Source organism: Galeopterus variegatus, unplaced genomic scaffold (genome assembly GCF_000696425.1).
Source record: "Galeopterus variegatus unplaced genomic scaffold, G_variegatus-3.0.2 Scaffold973, whole genome shotgun sequence".
Taxonomy (NCBI): domain Eukaryota; kingdom Metazoa; phylum Chordata; class Mammalia; order Dermoptera; family Cynocephalidae; genus Galeopterus; species Galeopterus variegatus.
This window is the reverse complement of record NW_007727084.1, coordinates 289,415-306,955: the sequence shown is the minus strand read 5'-3', so window position 1 is coordinate 306,955 and position 17,541 is coordinate 289,415. Positions and strand designations below refer to the sequence as shown.

General features: G+C 52.2%; 2 protein-coding genes across 2 annotated transcripts in view; one reads left to right on the top strand and one right to left on the bottom strand.

Moving 5' to 3' along the window:
- Positions 1–13,646, top strand: part of RYR1 (ryanodine receptor 1 (skeletal)) — a 123,255-nt gene extending 109,609 nt beyond the window's left edge. The window contains exons 90-105 of the mRNA XM_008573955.1: positions 1–216; positions 923–1,005; positions 1,617–1,761; positions 2,818–2,904; positions 3,936–4,187; positions 5,310–5,440; positions 7,310–7,352; positions 8,696–8,826; positions 8,928–8,988; positions 9,414–9,560; positions 9,817–9,951; positions 12,178–12,334; positions 12,761–12,825; positions 12,916–13,016; positions 13,199–13,250; positions 13,404–13,646. Coding sequence (XP_008572177.1) covers positions 1–216; positions 923–1,005; positions 1,617–1,761; positions 2,818–2,904; positions 3,936–4,187; positions 5,310–5,440; positions 7,310–7,352; positions 8,696–8,826; positions 8,928–8,988; positions 9,414–9,560; positions 9,817–9,951; positions 12,178–12,334; positions 12,761–12,825; positions 12,916–13,016; positions 13,199–13,250; positions 13,404–13,499 — 1,902 coding nt within the window. The 3' untranslated portion in view covers positions 13,500–13,646. The remainder of the gene's footprint in view (positions 217–922; positions 1,006–1,616; positions 1,762–2,817; positions 2,905–3,935; positions 4,188–5,309; positions 5,441–7,309; positions 7,353–8,695; positions 8,827–8,927; positions 8,989–9,413; positions 9,561–9,816; positions 9,952–12,177; positions 12,335–12,760; positions 12,826–12,915; positions 13,017–13,198; positions 13,251–13,403) is intronic.
- Positions 13,647–13,730: 84 nt separating this feature from the next.
- The window catches only part of MAP4K1 (mitogen-activated protein kinase kinase kinase kinase 1), a 16,883-nt gene continuing 13,072 nt past the window's right edge, over positions 13,731–17,541 (bottom strand). The window contains 5 exon segments of the mRNA XM_008573948.1: positions 13,731–13,907; positions 16,108–16,163; positions 16,808–16,878; positions 16,963–17,052; positions 17,263–17,325. Coding sequence (XP_008572170.1) covers positions 13,838–13,907; positions 16,108–16,163; positions 16,808–16,878; positions 16,963–17,052; positions 17,263–17,325 — 350 coding nt within the window. The 3' untranslated portion in view covers positions 13,731–13,837.

The following is a 17,541-nucleotide window of genomic DNA, read 5'->3' as shown; positions in this document are numbered from 1 at the left end:
GCGGGCGAGGGCGCGGGCGACGCAGCGGAGGGCGCGGGCGAGGAGGAGGCGGCAGCGCGCGAGGCCGTGCCTGGCATCGCCGACGGAGCCGGAGCCGGAGCCGACGGGGGTCCCTTCCGGCCCGAAGGGGCTGGCGGTCTTGGAGACATGGGTGACATGACGCCGGCGGAGCCGCCCACGCCCGAGGGCTCCCCCATCCTCAAGAGGAAGCTGGGGGTGAGAGGGCAGGCGGGACTTCGGGGAGATCGGGGGTGGGAGGGAGGAAGAGAGACTCGGGGACGGGGACGGGGTTGGGTGGAGACGCACGAGAGAGCAGAGACGTGGCCAGAGCGAGCCTGAGACGCCTGCAGAGACGGAGACCCTCAGGGAGAGACACAGGGGTAGAGGGCCACAGAGAAAGAGCCTCGGAGATGGAGGCCTGGAGGAAGGGAAAAAGACACCTGGAGAGCTGGAGAGAGCAAGAGACCCAGAGACCAAAGTAGAGGGGGAAAAAGACCAGGACTACAAAGACCCAAGACAGGGTCAGGGACGCTAGGAACGACCCTCAGACACACACAGTTGTGGGGGAATGAAGTAGCCCACGTGGGAAAGGCGCGCGAAGCATGCTCAGGCCCTTGGTGCTGTGATGCCATGGTGGGGTGCGGTTGCCAAGGTGATGGGAAGGCATGGAGGAGAAGAGCTCCATTTGGAGTCGGCCTGATCCTGCACAGTGCTCTGGGCAAGGCTCTCCACCTCTCTGAGTCTCAGTTTCCTCTTTGTAAAATGGGACTCACGATCTTCCTTCCTCCTGGTGGGGCAAGTGTAAAACTTAGATTACCCAGAGGAAATGAAGAGAAAGGGAGGCAGAGGAGAACAGGCAGATCGGCACTGAGAAGCACTTGGGGTGCGGCTCGGCCCTCATGCCTACCCCGCCTGCCCGCAGGTGGATGGAGTGGAAGAGGAGCTGCCTCCAGAACCGGAGCCTGAGCCCGAGCCGGAGCCTGAGCCCGAGCCAGAGAAAGCAGAGTGAGTGCCTCCCTCGTGGACTGGGAGCCTCCTGAGGTCAGGGCCCAAGGCTGTCCTGGTCACCCTATGTCCTCAGCATCACCCAGCCCAGACCCAGGCACAGAGGAGAGGCTCCATGAAAGGGAATAGAGAAATGAATACTCCCTTCTTACTGCCAGGCCTTTGTGTGTGTCATTTCCTCTGCTGGGAACACCTTTCCCGTGTGCTTTATCTGAGTCTTCCCCATTCTTTCCATCCTGGCTCACATGTCTCCCTCAGGAAGCTTACATTGATATCTGCTGCCCTCCTAAGTTGAGGAGGTGTCTCCTCCAGGTTTTCACAACCCCCTCAGTTTCCCTCAGCCCAGTCCCGATTACTCTGGGCTGTCGCTGCCTGATGACACTGTCACTGTCCGTCTCCCCCATTGGACTAGAGCCCAAGGAAGACAGGGCCTGAGGTTGTCTCATCACCCTGTGTCCCCAACACCATCCAGACCTGAGCCAGGCACAGGGTGGACCTCCAGTGAATGGCTTTGAATGAACAAAAGAATGAATGGCCAGCTACCCCCCCCAAAAAAAAGAATGAGTGATTTGCCCAGGTATCTCCTGACTTCTCTGTCCTCTGCCATCCAGTGCTGAGAATGGGGAGAAAGAAGAAGTCCCCAGGCCCCCACCGGAGCCCCCCAAGAAGACAGCACCTCCTTCACCCCCTCCAAAGAAGGAGGAAGCTGGAAGCGAATTCTGGGCAGAGTTGGAAGTGCAGAGGGTGAAATTCTTGGTAAGGACCCAGCAAGGGCATGCTGAAACTTCTTCTACGGAGACCCACTTCCCACACCTACCTCCTCCCCCTGCCCTGTTCTGGAGCTCCCCTGTACCAGGCTCATCTCTGAGAGGAACACAGGCTGGGGAGAGGGCAGCAATGTCTACAAACACAGCCAGGACCTGGGCATAGGGCAGCATTTTCAGGTGGCCCTCACCTGACTCCTCACCCTCTCCCTGCTCATGATCCTGATTCCAACTCCACACCTGTGCTCATCTGGGGCCCCCTGCTCACCCCTATCCTCTACGCACAGCTAAATTCAACTGAGGCCACTGCCCTAGTCTTCCAGCCATGGCCTGTTTCTTGGCTCTTAGCCCTTTGGGCCTGAGCCCCCCACCCCAGCCCCAGCTCCGCCTGTGGAGGTATGAGTTCTCCCCATTCCTGGGGAAGAGCTCATCTCCTCACGCGGGCCAGGAAGGAGGGAGGGCATTCGGGAGGCAGGGCCAGGGCTCCATCTGTTCTGTCCTCTCCCCAGGCCCAGCCTGCTGTGTGGGGGTGAAGGAAGCATGTAGGACAGAAGGTGGTTCGGTGAAGATTTGTGGGAAGAATGAGGGGTGGTGGGAAAAGTGGAGAGAAAAAGAGGAAGGGAGAGGTGGAATAAGATGGCCCTTGCCTGGGGAAAAGCAGATAGGGTAACCTCACGCCAGAGGCAGCATGTGAGTGCTTGGGAGTGTGCACTCTGAAACCCGATTGCCTGCATTCAAGTCCCAGGACTGCCACTCTTTGTCTATGTTACCTTGAGCAAGACACCACCTCCCTGAGCCTCAGTTTCCTCATCTGTAAACTGGGCATAACATCAGTACCCACTTCATAGGATTGTGGTAAGAATTAAACAAATTCATGCATATAAAGCCCTTAGCCGGGTCTTGGTATACAGCAAGCCCTCAATAAATAGGAGATTGTGGACCGGATATTGAGAACCCAGGTAGTTTGACTGTGGGTAAATAATGGGATGAATCTCCAGGGAAGAGGCCGGACTGTGAACTCTGTCTTTCTCTTTCTCTCCTCCCTCAGAACTACCTCTCCCGGAACTTTTATACCCTGCGGTTCCTTGCCCTCTTCTTGGCATTTGCCATCAACTTCATCTTGCTGTTTTATAAGGTGCTGGTCATGAAGGACTGGGAGAAGCAGGCCCTTATCCAGGCTGTGGGGCAGGAGGCTTAGCCCCCCCCCCATAGGGTCCCAGGGCCCCTCAGTGAATGGACAGGGTGTTGGGCTTGGGGTTCTTAGGAGGGTTCAGGCTGGACATCTGGATCTTGGGACCCTCATGGGGGTGACTGGGGGCATCTGGGTCCAACTGGGTCAGACATCCAAGTATCTGTGAAAGTTGGAGTAGGAGAGCGACCTTGGTTCCCTGCGCAGCTCTGCTACTTGCTAGCCCTGTGTGCTGGGTGCAGGCTCTCGCCTCTGCAACACCTACTGATTCAACACCTTTGCCTTCACGTAAGCTAAAGAAAAGTTTGTGGGGAGGAGGAAATGGGCAGCTCACAGAATGGAAGGAAAGGGCTAAGAGCCAGGCCTCCTGAAGGACAAAGGGACCCTTGGGGTCTTGCCAGGGGTTTAGGTAACAGGACAGAGACAGACTAGAGAGAGATCAGAGTATGACTTTGGTGGGATCGAGTCCTGGCTTCACCACTCACTGGCTGCACGATGTTAGGCAAGGTGCTTAACCTCTCAGTGCCTCAATTTCCTCATCTGTAAAATGGCATAGTAACAGTGTCTACCTCTTAGAGCTGTGGGGATTAAAAGAGGATTACTATGTGTAAAGCACTTAGTATAGTACTTGGCATATAGAAAGTGCTGTATAAATGTTAGCTACTGCTAATTTTGGTATAAGTGTTAATATTAGTGGTCGGTCTCTTTAGGGCTCCACTATCAAGATGAATTAACTCTGTTTTCAGTCCGCCTGTCACTCAATTCAATAGGCAAAGTCCCAGGACAGAATCTGATTTGTTAGCTAAGGTCCTGGGCCTGCACCTCAATCTTGATTGACAGTCCTGCTTTGACTGTATCTGCTGTGGCCCCAGTCCAATCTCAGGAGTGGTGACTGTTTTGTTAGTGGGGTCTGGGTGTGGCAGGCCAGGTGCCAGGACACTGGGGTCCTGCTCTGACTGACCTCTGTCCCACTTCAGGTCTCAGATTCTCCACCAGGGGAGGATGACATGGAGGGCTCAGCAGCTGGGGACCTGTCAGGTGCAGGGTCTGGTGGCAGCTCTGGCTGGGGCTCAGGGGCCGGTGAGGAGGCAGAGGGCGATGAGGATGAGAACATGGTGTACTACTTCCTGGAGGAGAGCACGGGCTATATGGAGCCTGCCCTGCGGTGCTTGAGCCTGCTGCACACACTGGTGGCCTTTCTCTGCATCATTGGCTACAACTGCCTCAAGGTGGGCCATGGCCATGGTTCTGGGGTAGGGGGGCTTGTGGAAGGGAAGGAGGTGGCTGAGAGGACGTGGGACAGGGGGTCCTCACAGTGGCTTGGACAGAAGGGACCTGGGTTGGGATACAGGCTGGGAAACTGGGTACAGGATTGGGGTCTTCAGCGAGGATGATATTCAGAGTGGGAACTGATGCAGATCATAGCTGAGGAACTGATCCTGGACTACGCTCTTGATCCTTAACTATTGGATGAACGCAGTCCTTTGGGCTTAACACTTTTGCATATGCTGTTGCCTCTGCCTGCAATTCTTTGCCCCCCTCCACCCCTTGATACCTGCCTCTGTTTTATTTTTCCCCCATCCCAACCTGACCCCTCTGCCTGTGCCTCCCCATCCCACCCTGACCCCTCTGCCTGTGCCTCCCCATCCCACCCTGACCCCTCTGCCTGTGCCTCCCCATCCCACCCTGACCCCTCTGCCTGTGCCTCCCCATCCCACCCTGACCCCTCTGCCTGTGCCTCCCCATCCCACCCTGACCCCTCTGCCTGTGCCTCCCCATCCCACCCTGACCCCTCTGCCTGTGCCTCCCCATCCCACCCTGACCCCTCTGCCTGTGCCTCCCCATCCCACCCTGACCCCTCTGCCTGTGCCTCCCCATCCCACCCTGACCCCTCTGCCTGTGCCTCCCCATCCCACCCTGACCCCTCTGCCTGTGCCTCCCCATCCCACCCTGACCCCTCTGCCTGTGCCTCCCCATCCCACCCTGACCCCTCTGCCTGTGCCTCCCCATCCCACCCTGACCCCTCTGCCTGTGCCTCCCCATCCCAGCCCTGACCCCTCTGCCTGTGCCTTCCCATTTCTGCCCTGACCCCTCTGCCAGTGCCTCCCCATCCCAACCTGACCCCTCTGCCTGTGCCTTCCCATTTCTGCCCTGACCCCTCTGCCTGTGCCTCCCCATCCCATCCCCGACCCCTCTGCCTGTGCCTTCCCATTTCTGCCCTGATTGCTCTGGGAAAGATCTTCTAATGTGGTGTCTCATGCAGGTGACAGCAAGATCTCGTGGCTTCTGCTGAGGCTGTGGTCTCACTGAGGTGCCTGATGCCCACCCCTTTGTCTCTCTCCACAATCTAGGTGCCCCTGGTGATCTTTAAGCGGGAGAAGGAGCTGGCCCGAAAGCTGGAGTTTGATGGCCTCTACATCACGGAGCAGCCTGAGGATGATGACGTGAAGGGGCAGTGGGACCGACTGGTGCTCAACACGCCGTAAGGGCATGGCCCCCACCTCAGGGTGGCCAGGGGAGCGGAGTTATACTTCCACCCCAGTCCAGACCTGGACCTCAAAAAACCAGGGTTCCAGTCCCTGCCGGCCCTGCCTCATCCTCCCCAAGCCTTAGTCTTCCTCTCCATAAAATAGACACATTTCTTATGCATTAAAGTACCTATGAGGATGTTGGGACACATGGAGGTTCCTGGGCCCCAGCCCTGGAGGTTCTGGCTCAGTGAGTCTGGGGTAGAGCCTAGGAACCTGCATTTTAAACCCTGCCCTCAGGTGTGAGTCTCACCCAGGTGCTCTGAGTGGGAAAGAAAAAATCATTTTGTTTTTAAACTGGACCCAGGGAGGGGATGAGGGTGCATGAGGGCAATGTGGGGGGATTCCGGACCCCCAATCCACACCCCCAGCCCAAGTCCCATTTCCCCCAGATCAAGTCCCATTTCATTTGTTTACACAGCAGGGCTGCATTGTTAGAAGGAAACATCTCTAGAATAAGAACTCCAGGTCAGATTCGAACCCTGGGTTGACCACACCCAAGCTGGGAATTCTTGGTCAAGTCACTTAGCTTCTCTGTGCCTCAGTTACCTCATCTGTAGAGTGGGGATAAATAATAACAAGGATCTTGTAGTGATTAAATGAGTTAATATAGTTTCTGGGACACGGTAAGTTTTAGATGAGGGTTGGACATTATTATGGGGTCCTGCCTAGTAGAGGAAGGGAGATAAGCCACACTGAGCACATCCTACAGTCTCACTGTCATTGTCAAAGGCACATGTAACTTACACACATTCAGGTACATGTGTTTAACAGAGAGAGAGAGCTGTTTAAAATAGTGTCCACTTAGGGCCGGCCCGTGGCTCACTCGGGAGAGTGCGGTGCTGACAACACCAAGGCCCCGGATTCGGATCCCATATAGGGATGGCCGGTTCGCTCACTGGCTGAGCGTGGTGCTGACAACACCAAGTCAAGGGTTAAGATCCCCTTACCGGTCATCTTTAAAAAAAAAAAAAAAGTGTCCACTTGAAATTTGGCTCCTATATACCACTTCCCATGAAAAGAAACCAGGCTCCTTGGAGAAACGGCAGCCTTCAGGGCTGGGGCAGGGGACATACAAGATGAGCATGGATTGTCTTGTTGGGTCATAAAGCAAGGATAAAAACAAAGAAGAAAAAAAAAAAAAGAAAGAAAGTAAGGATATGCTCCATGAAAATGGGGACATGCTGGAAGGAAACAGAAGCCAGCTAGAAGGGGCTCCCACCAGACAAATCAAGGACAATTTGAGCATCAACAGGGCTAGGAAGTGCGGTGAAATGAAACAATTTAAATAGGTCTAAATCCTTGAATTCATAATAAATTTTCACTCTACCCCCTCAAAAACAAAACATATTGGCCACCTTTGCAGGATGCTAGGTCATCAACTTGTCACTCAGAACGCTGGCAAATAGGTTCGCTCACTGGCTGAGCATGGTGCTGACAACACCAAATCAAGGGTTAAGATCCCTTTACCAGTCATCTTTAAAAAATAAAAAAGAACACTGGCAAATAAAGGGCCAGAATCATCAAAGTGAAATAATACAGCGTGTGCCACTGGGATGGGTGTGGTGTCAGGCTGCCAGCTTGGACGCCTCGCCACCCATCGCCGTACAAGAGCTTCCCACCAGAGTGCAATTCTGGTGTTTTTTTGCACACTTGCCTCTAATGCAAATCCCCTGCCTCACCCAGCTCCACCAAAGATGGCAGTGGGGTCCCCGTGGTGTGGGGTCCCCTTTAAAGAAAGCATTGGAATTTTAAACCCTGGCCTGGCTGGTGGCACTTGATCCCTTCTGCTGTGACATCTCACAGTCATTTTCTCTTGGCAGGTCTTTCCCCAGCAACTACTGGGACAAGTTTGTCAAGCGGAAGGTGAGAGGACGTGAACAGGGAGGTGGAAGAGCCTCCTGGGCTGGGTCCCTTGCTGCCACCAGGTCATACCAGCTTTGCCGACCACTTGCTTTGTGTGTGACTTTGGGCAGGGGGCATTGCCTCTCTGAGGAGCACCTCAGTTTCCCCATGGGGAAATGGACATGACGATCACACTTCCCTCTCCTGAATGAGACGATATGTGTAAAGTGGATAGCACAGTGCCTGGCACAAAGTGAATATCGATAAATATTTGTTGGAGGGAGGAAGTGGGCAATGCTGTTTTAAGCACTCAGTTAAGCACACAGATTCAGGAGCCAGACTGCCTGCTTTTCTACTCCTCGCTTGTGAACTTTTCTGTGCCTCAGTTTCCCTCATGTTCGTAGTGGGGTAATAATAGGGCCAACCCTACAGAGTTATTGTAAGGATTATATGATCTATTATGTGAGCAGAAACTTGCACATAAGAAAACTCTAGATAAAGGCGTTGGCTGTTACTATCATTCATTCACTCAGTAAGTGTTTATGGAGCACCTGTTGGATGCCAGGAACTGTTTTAGGAAGTTGGGATCCAGCAGCAAACAAAACAGTGATTCTGACATTCCAGTTGGAAAGATAGATGATGAACACTTTGACAATGTGCAGGTGGTGATAAGTCCTGTAGAAAAAAATAAAGTGCTGGGCCGGCCCGTGGCTCACTCAGGAGAGCGTGGTGCTGATAACACCAAGTCAAGGGTTAAGACCCCCTTACCGGTCATCTTTAAAAAAAAAAAAAAAGAAAGTGCTTGTAACACCGAGGTCAAGGGTTCAGACCCCCATACCGGCCAGCTAAAAAAAAAAAAAAAAAAAAGAAAGAGTGGCGAAGAGGGTTGGGGTGTGTGTTAGCCAGGAGAGATCGCTCTTTTATGTAGGGTGCTCAGGAAAAGTCACACTAGTTGATAAGGAGGTGAGGGAATGAGCCAGGTGGGAATCAGCCCGTGCGAGGGGCCTGAGGCAGGAGTGTGCCTGATGTAGCTCAGGAACTGTGAGGAGGCCGCGTGGCTGGAATAGAGTGAAGGGGGGAGTGGGAGGAGGGAAGTTCACAGACAAGGGGGCCTAATTACATGATTCTTTGTGTACCTATGTAAAAGTAATAAATTGTAATTAATTTGGCTAATGAATCAGCTGGGCCTTTATCACTTTTGGACTCTTCCCCTGAAGATCTGAAGAAAGCTCTGGCCCTTCTCCCCAGAAAAATGCACCCCCAATTTCTCTCACAAAGTTCAGAGTCCCCAGGACCCCTCCATGGGCCATGACATTCACCCCCACTTCAGACTTGCCTGCATGGCCTGACACTTTCTTGGGCAGGTCCTGGACAAACATGGGGACATCTACGGGCGGGAGCGGATTGCCGAGCTGCTGGGCATGGATCTGGCCACGCTGGAGATCACAGCCCACAACGAGCGCAAGCCAGACCCGCCACCAGGACTGCTGACCTGGTGAGCCAGGGCTGATGCTGCACAGGTCTGGGGCAGGCAGGGAGGTGGCCAGCGTCTGACCCGCAGGCACTGGCCATCTCCCCACCACTCCCTGCACACAGGCTCATGTCCATCGATGTCAAGTACCAGATCTGGAAGTTTGGGGTCATCTTCACAGACAATGTGAGGAGGGGCCCATGGATGGGGGAGGGACTCAGCAGGGTTGGGGCATTAGGAGGGTTGGGGGCTCCACCCCAGATGTCCCCGACCAGAGAATATACCTCTGATCCTGTGCACCTCTAATCCTAGGGTACCCTCTGGCGTTCCCCAAGGCTCCTTGTCCCCCAGAACATCCTTTGACTCCCTTAGAGTGCTTTTGGGCTCCCTGACAACTTCCTTCTGCAAAGGGTTCCCCACCTCCCCTCCGATACCTTCTCACCCAGAGTGCTCCATTACTCTCCTGTACTCCTGGTCCCCCACATACTCCCTAACCAGAGGTGGTACCCTGATCCCCAGAGCACTCCCGGCCCTCCCAAGTGCTCCCTGCCCCCTGGAGTGCTCCCCGGGTGCCCCTGCATGCTCCCTGACCCCTCCCTGTGTGTCCGCAGTCTTTCCTGTACCTGGGCTGGTACATGGTGATGTCCGTCCTGGGACACTACAACAACTTCTTCTTCGCCGCCCACCTCCTGGATATTGCCATGGGGGTCAAGACGCTGCGCACCATCCTCTCCTCTGTCACCCACAATGGGAAGCAGGTGTGGAGAGGACCTAGATAAGGGACATGAGCCTGGCAGGGAAGAGCGTGGTAGTCTGGGTAGGGGTGGAGGGGCGAGGGCCAGGAAGCGGGGGTGAGGGTGGGGACAAGGCTGGGTGGGCCGAGCCCGGGCAAGTGTGGGCAGTGAGGCCCAGGGGGTGAGGGCCACACGGCCACGGGCACATGGGTAAGGATTCAGAATGGGCACGGGGGAGAGGAAAGCTGAGTGGAGCTGACCCGCCCCTGCCTGCCCCCAGCTGGTGATGACCGTGGGCCTCCTGGCAGTGGTGGTCTACCTGTACACGGTGGTGGCCTTCAACTTCTTCCGCAAGTTCTACAACAAGAGTGAGGATGAGGACGAGCCCGACATGAAGTGTGATGACATGATGACGGTGAGCCCGTCCCCCAGCACTCTGGGGCAAGTTGCTGACCCCTCGTTTTCCCATCTGTAAGTGGGGCTAGTCATCGTACCTTCCTCCTGGACTTGTGAGCGTTCGGCGAACCGGTCCATGTAAGGTACTTTGAACAGTGCCAGGCACCTATAAGTGCTCCACAATGTTAACCATTGTTTCAGGATTATTTGAGCTTTTAAGAGGATTATTATTGAGGGGCTGGCTAGTTAGCTCAGCTGGTTAGAGTGTGGTGCTGATAACACCACAGGTCTCTATGCCAGCCAGTTGCAAAACAAAGAAACAAACAAACACCAAGAGTTTTATATTGGAAAGGTGCTCGGGCAAAGTGCTCCTGCCATTTACAAGCCCTGTGATTTTCAGCGGGTTACTTAACCTCCTCCCTGCACCGTGGTGGCCTCACCTGTAAAATGGGTGTATATTAATAGCGCCTACTTCATAGGGTTGCTTGTAGAACTAAAAGGTGCTCCAAGTCTTAGAATAGCGCCTGGCATGTATTAAGGATTACATAGATGTTAGCTGCTACCATCATTATCTGTAATTAAAAATTCCACCCAGGGGGCTGGCTGATTAGCTCACTTGGTTAAAGCACAGTGTTGTCTTGTAGAACTAAAAGGTGCTCCAAGTCTTAGAATAGCGCCTGGCATGTATTAAGGATTACACAGATGTTAGCTGCTACCATCATTATCTGTAATTAAAAATTCCACCCAGGGGGCTGGCTGATTAGCTCACTTGGTTAAAGCACAGTGTTGTAACACCAAGATCAAGGGTTCAGACCCTCCTAAAAAAAAAAAAGTTTCACCCAAAGTACCAGTGTGCCATGCAGGTTTATGTTTTCTCTTCTATTCTAATAATGGTGGTCATACCCCAAACTGATTTTAACTTACTAGAGATATTGGCCTCAACTGAAAGAATTATTTCAGGGGTTATCTCAGAAGGTGTCCTGTAATCTGGCTCCAGGGGTTCCTGCTCTCAGGACAAAGTCCAGCTCTTCTGCTTGTTATTTGAGGCCCCACCATGACCTAGTCTTCCCACCATAGCCACGTTCCCATCACAATCACTGGCCTTATCTCTTACCCAAGACAGCCAGGTTCTGTCACTTCCTGGGGAAACAGAAAAACAAGTATAAAGTCTTCACAAGTGCCAGGTGGACCGTGTCCCCCCCATCTTCTCAGAACCTTCTCGTGGTTCCCCAGCACCCTGTGGATAAAGTCAAATCCCCCCCACCATGGCTTTACAAAGCCAGAGAAGAGCTGGCCCTCCCTCAGTCTAACCACAATCCCTCTTGCTTTTTGATTTCTGGCTGCCTGGTCCTCTTTCAGTTCTCCAAAGACCATATGTTTCCTCCTGCCTCAAGCCCTTTGCACCTGCCATTCTCTCTACCTCCCACCCCAGGCCTGACCCACACATTCCCCTTCATTTGATGCCTCACCTTTCAACTTAAATGCTGCCTCCTACAGGAAGTCCTCCCTGACCATTGGCAGAGCCAAGGGCTTCAGAGCCTTGTAACCAGGCCCTGCCGAATCTGTCTCTGTTCTCACTCACAGGAGTTCTATTTTCTAGCCTCACTAGATCTCTTTCAGTTCCTCCTCACAGCAGCAAGATTCTTTCCTCCCTGACTGTGGCATAGCACGTGTGATTTTCTCTGCCTGGAACATTCTTTCCCACCACCCCTTCACCTAACACCTCCTTCAAGTTCCAGCTCACATATGTCCCCTCTTCCAGGAAGCCTCGCCTGATCATCTAGGCTGGGTCATACACATACACTAGGCTCTCAGCTTCCTGTGCTTTCCCTGGCTCTGATCACACTGGGCCTTCCCTCTCTGACCCCTCTGCCTGTGCCTCCCCATCCCAGGCCTGACCCCTCTGCCTGTGCCTCCCCCACCCTGGTCCTGAACCCTCTGCCTGTGCCTCCCCATCCCAGGCCTGACTCCTCTGCCTGTGCCTCCCCCACCCTGGTCCTGAACCCTCTGCCTGTGCCTCCCCCACCCTGGTCCTGAACCCTCTGCCTGTGCTCTTCCTATCACAGCCCTGACCATTTCTGGGCTGTAACTGTCTGATGGCATATCTGTGAGCCCTATGAGGGCAGGGCCCAGGGCCGTCTTAGTCATTGCTATGTCCTCAACCCTGCCTAGCTCAGGGCCCCAGTTAGTGCTCAGTGAATGTTGAATGACTGAATGAGTGACCAATATGCTCCCCATCCCCTAGTGCTATCTGTTTCACATGTATGTGGGTGTCCGGGCTGGCGGAGGCATCGGGGACGAGATTGAGGACCCAGCAGGCGACGAATACGAGCTGTATCGGGTGGTCTTCGACATCACCTTTTTCTTCTTCGTCATTGTCATCCTGCTGGCCATCATCCAGGGTCAGTGCTGGCTGAGGTCATGGGAATGGGTGCTCAGTGCCCAGAGGCAGCCTAGCTCCAGGGCTAAGAGTGCAGGCCTAGGTTCCAGTCTGTCTGGATTCGTATCCCAGCTCTGCTTTTCCCTCCTGTGAGACCTTGGGCAGATCACCTCTCTGAACCTCAATTTCTCCATCTGCAAAATGGACGTATTAATTACTAACCTCATAGAGTTGTTATGAGGATTGTCAATTCATATGAGGATTGTCGATTCATACAGGGTCTGGCTCATAGTAAGTGCTCAATAAATGCCTGGTATATTCTTCTTAGGAAGCAGGGTGAGATTAGGGAGATGGGGGATGGAAGGCAAGGCCCAGAGGTAGGTAGCCAGGAGCAGAGGAGTCTAAACTGGGTCAGAGGTTGAGCACTGACCTGGTGCTGCCACCCCAGGTCTGATCATCGACGCTTTTGGTGAACTCCGAGACCAGCAAGAGCAAGTGAAGGAGGATATGGAGGTTAGTCATGCCTGGGGGCGACCCAAAGGGATTATGGGACCCTAGGGGGTTCAAATGGGCTTCTACTCTGATGTCTCCTGCCACCCCCAGACCAAGTGCTTCATCTGTGGAATCGGCAGCGACTACTTCGATACGACACCACACGGGTTTGAGACACACACGCTAGAGGAGCACAACCTGGCCAATTACATGTGAGAGCGGGCACGCTGGCCAATCAGGAGGATGGGGCGTGGCCGCCGACAGCCAGGGGCGGGGTCCTGGGTCTTGGCCTGTTGAGGAAGGGGGTGTGGTGTCCATGTGGGTGGGTCCCCAGCCAGCCAATCAGAAAGCAAGGGTAGTTCTGACCTGTCTCCTGCGGCCCTCCCACCCTTAGGTTTTTCCTGATGTATCTGATAAACAAGGATGAGACAGAACACACGGGTCAGGTAAGAAAGTGTTAATTCGTTAATGCAAGGACAATGGGCGGGGCGTGGAGAGCTTTCACATAAGGTCAATCAGCAGGTGGCAGTAAAAAGCTCATATCAATACTAAGCATTTGAAGATGTGACCAATGGACTCTTCCCATCCCCCAACCCTAGGAGTCTTACGTCTGGAAGATGTACCAAGAGAGATGTTGGGATTTCTTCCCGGCTGGCGATTGTTTCCGCAAGCAATACGAGGACCAGCTTAGCTGAGACACCCCCACCTGGCCCTCCGTCCCCACCTCAAGTGCCTTATTCTCACGGCAAGCCCCCTTAGCCCCCAAACCCCTCCCCGCAAGGCAACTGGAGGGGAGATGACCTTGTACTGGAGAAATAAAGACTGTGCTACATTTCCTGGCATCACTGTGTTGGGTTGTTGAAATTTTGGGGGAGTGGGCATCCAGAAATTCAGCCTCCCCTACCCCCCAGAAAAACAAGATGACAGCAGAGGCTAAAGTCATGTTTATTGGGAGACAAGGACATGACATAACCACTAGTGTGTGTGTTGGGAGGGGGGTGCAGGGACTGGTTCCTAACACCTCCCTGGGGACTCATTCCTGGATGTAGAGGTTGCTGGGGGCAGTAGGATCATCTGTTGGGCGTGTCTCCACCACTACAGGCCTGGGGAAGAAAGGGAGAAGTCAGTTCATTTGTTAATTCATTTGTTCACAATATAGAATGGACTGAATGAGCAGACATGGTCCCTGCCCTTGGGGAGCTCACAGTCTAGAGAGAGAGACCAACCTGAATCAGTGATTTACATGAGTACAAAGAAGCATGGGCTGCATGACAGGGAAACCTAACCCAGAAGGTCAGCCAAGGCTCCCCCAAATAATGGATGCTAGAGCCTGACGGAGGCTCAGGAAGGAGCTTGGTGAAAAGGCAGGGAAGAGTGTTTTGGGCAGAAAGAACAGCCTGTGCAAAGGCTTTAAGGTGGGAGAGAGGCTGGGGCTTGGCCAGACATGTCATTGCCTTGTGGGCTCTGGCCAGGATTGAATATTTATCTTGAGGCCATAGGAGGAGTTTAAGCAGGACAAAAGTGACATGATCATCTTGGATACGAGTGGTGACAATTAGCTTTGTATCCCATGAATATTCATAACCAATTTAAAAAAAAAGAAGAAGAAAGTGATGTGATCAGATAGTAATTTTTAAAAGACCCCTCTGGCGTGTCACAACAGTACAGAGGCTCCTCAAAGTGGCTCCCACTGGCTAAATCTGAGACTACTTATGCCTCGAAATGAATGATGATAGTAACATGAGGGTACTTCAAAAAATCTGTGTAAAAATTGAATTAAAAGATAATAGGAGGGGCCGGCCCGTGGCTCACTTGGGAGCGTGTGGTGCCGATAGCACCAAGGCCACGGGTTTGGATCCCTATATAGGGATGGCCGGTTAGCTCACTTGGGAGGGTGTGGTGCTGACAACACCAAGTCAAGGGTTAAGATCCCCTTACCGGTCATCTTTAAAAAAAGAAAGATAATAGGAATCCTTCCATGAACTTTCTGAAGTACCCTTATAGATTATAACCCACAGAATAAAACAGAAATCCATGAGACCACGCTGATATAAAGAAATAAATGGTGAAGGGAGAGCTCTTCCCTACTGTAGAGTGGCAACTAATACATTCAGAAAGATGACAGAATTAGAAAATCACCATTTGGTAATCATTCTAATAATAATAGATTCAGGCAACAGTCATTAATAGATTCTAAAAGTAGTGGCTGAAAGTCTGGTGTGAAACAGTATATTTACATAGTCTTAATGAAACTCCCCCAAAGATACTTATTACTACAAAGGGGAAAAAAAGCAACTTTACAGTGGAGAAACCTGGCTGACTCCACCTTAACAAATGATCAAAGTTAACATCACCTGTAATGGGACAAACTGACATCCTGACATGATGCACTGAGGACAACATCACTTCTGTGAAGTTCCTGCCCAACATGCAAAACCTGGAAATCTCAAACCCAACTGAGGGACGTTCTAGAAAATAACTTTCCTGTACTCTGCAAAAATGTTGAGGTCATAAAAGACAAAATAAGTCTGAAGAATTGCTCCAGGTTAAAGACTAAAGAAACATGATGCCTAAATGCAATCCGTGATCCTGGATTGGATCTTGGAGCAGAAAAACATTATTTGTTATACAGGACATCAATGCGACAACGGGTGAGCCTTGAATGGGTGTGTGAATTAGAAGGTTGGGACATCTCAGTGCTGTTTTCTTGACTTTGTCAGCTGCACATTCTTACATATTTGTAAGAATATGTCCTTGCTTTAATTCAGGAAACACACACTGACATATTTAGCGGTATATGGGCATGGTGTCTGCAACTTACTCCCAAATACCCAGAAAAAAATTACACCTCTCCCATGTATGTGTATGTGTGTGTGTTTATATGAAAGAAGATTAAAGCAAATGTGCTGTTTTTGTTTTGTTTCTTTTATGGCTGGCTGGTACAGGGATAATGTGGTTTTTAAAAAAAGCTAACATCTGAGGAATGTAGGTGAAAGGGATACAAGAATTTTTTGTATTATTTTTTGCAAGTCTTCTGTGAGTCAAAAATAGTGTCAAAATAAAACATTAAAATAATTATTTTTAATACTTAAAATGCTAAATAAAATAAAAATATGAAATGAAAATGCCCCCTTGGCTGCCGTGTGGGGAACTGACTATGGGGGCAGGGATGGAAGCAGGGAGACCAGGTGAGAGACTACCCAGGCCAAAGATACAGGTGGCTGGTGACACCTCAGGATGATGCCCTGTCCACATCGGAAGGTCCCCTTTCAGGCCCATCTGTCTCCCTCCCCATGACCATACCTGGGGGAGCCAAGGAGGCGGAAAGTGAGGGTGGGGTCTCTCAGCTCCTGCAGCAGCTGGGGAACAAAGTGTGTGTGTATCAGTGTCTTGAAGACCCTTCCCCTCTCCCCACAAACACAGCTTCCTTAAAGAGAGCAGGGAGAAGTCTCTGAATGACTAGCCTCAGAGCCAGAAATAATCATTCTTGCCAATAACACCCTCCAGCTCAATGACCTCAGGCAAGTTACTTAACCTCTCTGTGCTGCAGATTACTAACCTGTGAAATCATAATTCCTACTTGATAGGTGATTGTGAAAATTAAATAAAATTCTAAAGTGTAAGGGCAGAGTCTGACACAGTGTTTTATGAAATAAGCACATTTCCCCCTCCATTTTCCAAATGAGGACAGTGAGGCACAGGAAGGTTAAATCATTTGTCTAAGGTCACTCAGCTGGATTCCAACCCACACAGCCTGGTCCATGCTCTTAACCATCCACATATCTCTATAGCAACCCCATTTTACAATTGGGAACAGAAGCTAAGAGAGAAGCAAAGTCCCTTGCACAAGGTTGACCGTGGCCCAGGATAAGACCAGGACTCAGGGACCCTGGGGCAGAGAAGGAGATCTGTCTGAAATGAAACTCGAAGCTTCCCCTCCAGGACTTCACATCCTCACTCAAGAGTTCTCCAAGCCCATGTGATGGGTTGGAGTGGAGCTTACCTGATCTGAGCCTGGAGCCCACACCTGCACTCCATGCTTCCAGAAGGCCTGAAGCCGACCTCCAACCATAGCTGAGGAAAAAGCAGTGCCTGTTACTCTTGGGGACCACTTGATCCTCCACCCCTGACCCTGGGCCCTCAGATCCCTGCACATACCTACGGCCTCCACTGCTTCAGTCATAGGGATCTCAGGTGTGCGAAGCCCCTTGACTGGGGCCCCCTCTGGGGTCACCAGCTTCAGAGAGCCTGTAAGAGGGTAGAGAGAGGACTTTAAGAACTGTGAGCAGTACTTAAAGGGTTACTAAGGAACCAGGCAATAAATTCAGTGTGAAAAGCTAAGAAGGACAAGGACAGGGGTAAGGTCTGGAAGGGCTCAGTGTTTCTGAAAGGCATAAGGTCTGTGGGTGGGGATCCAGGGACAGAAGTGTGGGGAAGGGGAGGGAGGAGTGTTCTTACCGTCCACCAACACCATCACCATGTCTTCCTGTACCTGGCTCACCTGCACTGGTCCCGTGTGCTCTGTTTGAGGGGGTGGTTAAGGACCAACTCCGCCCTATTCCCCTTTCCTCACACTACCCCCAGAAAGCCAGTCTCTCTGTTCGGCACCCCCTCAGTTCCCAAGCCAGCAGACTAAATCCCGCCCACCGTCCAGGCTCCACTCCTACATCAATCTCACCAATGAAATAAGACCTGCCATTCCCCCCATCCACCGCCCTGCCGGTTCCACCCTCTCTC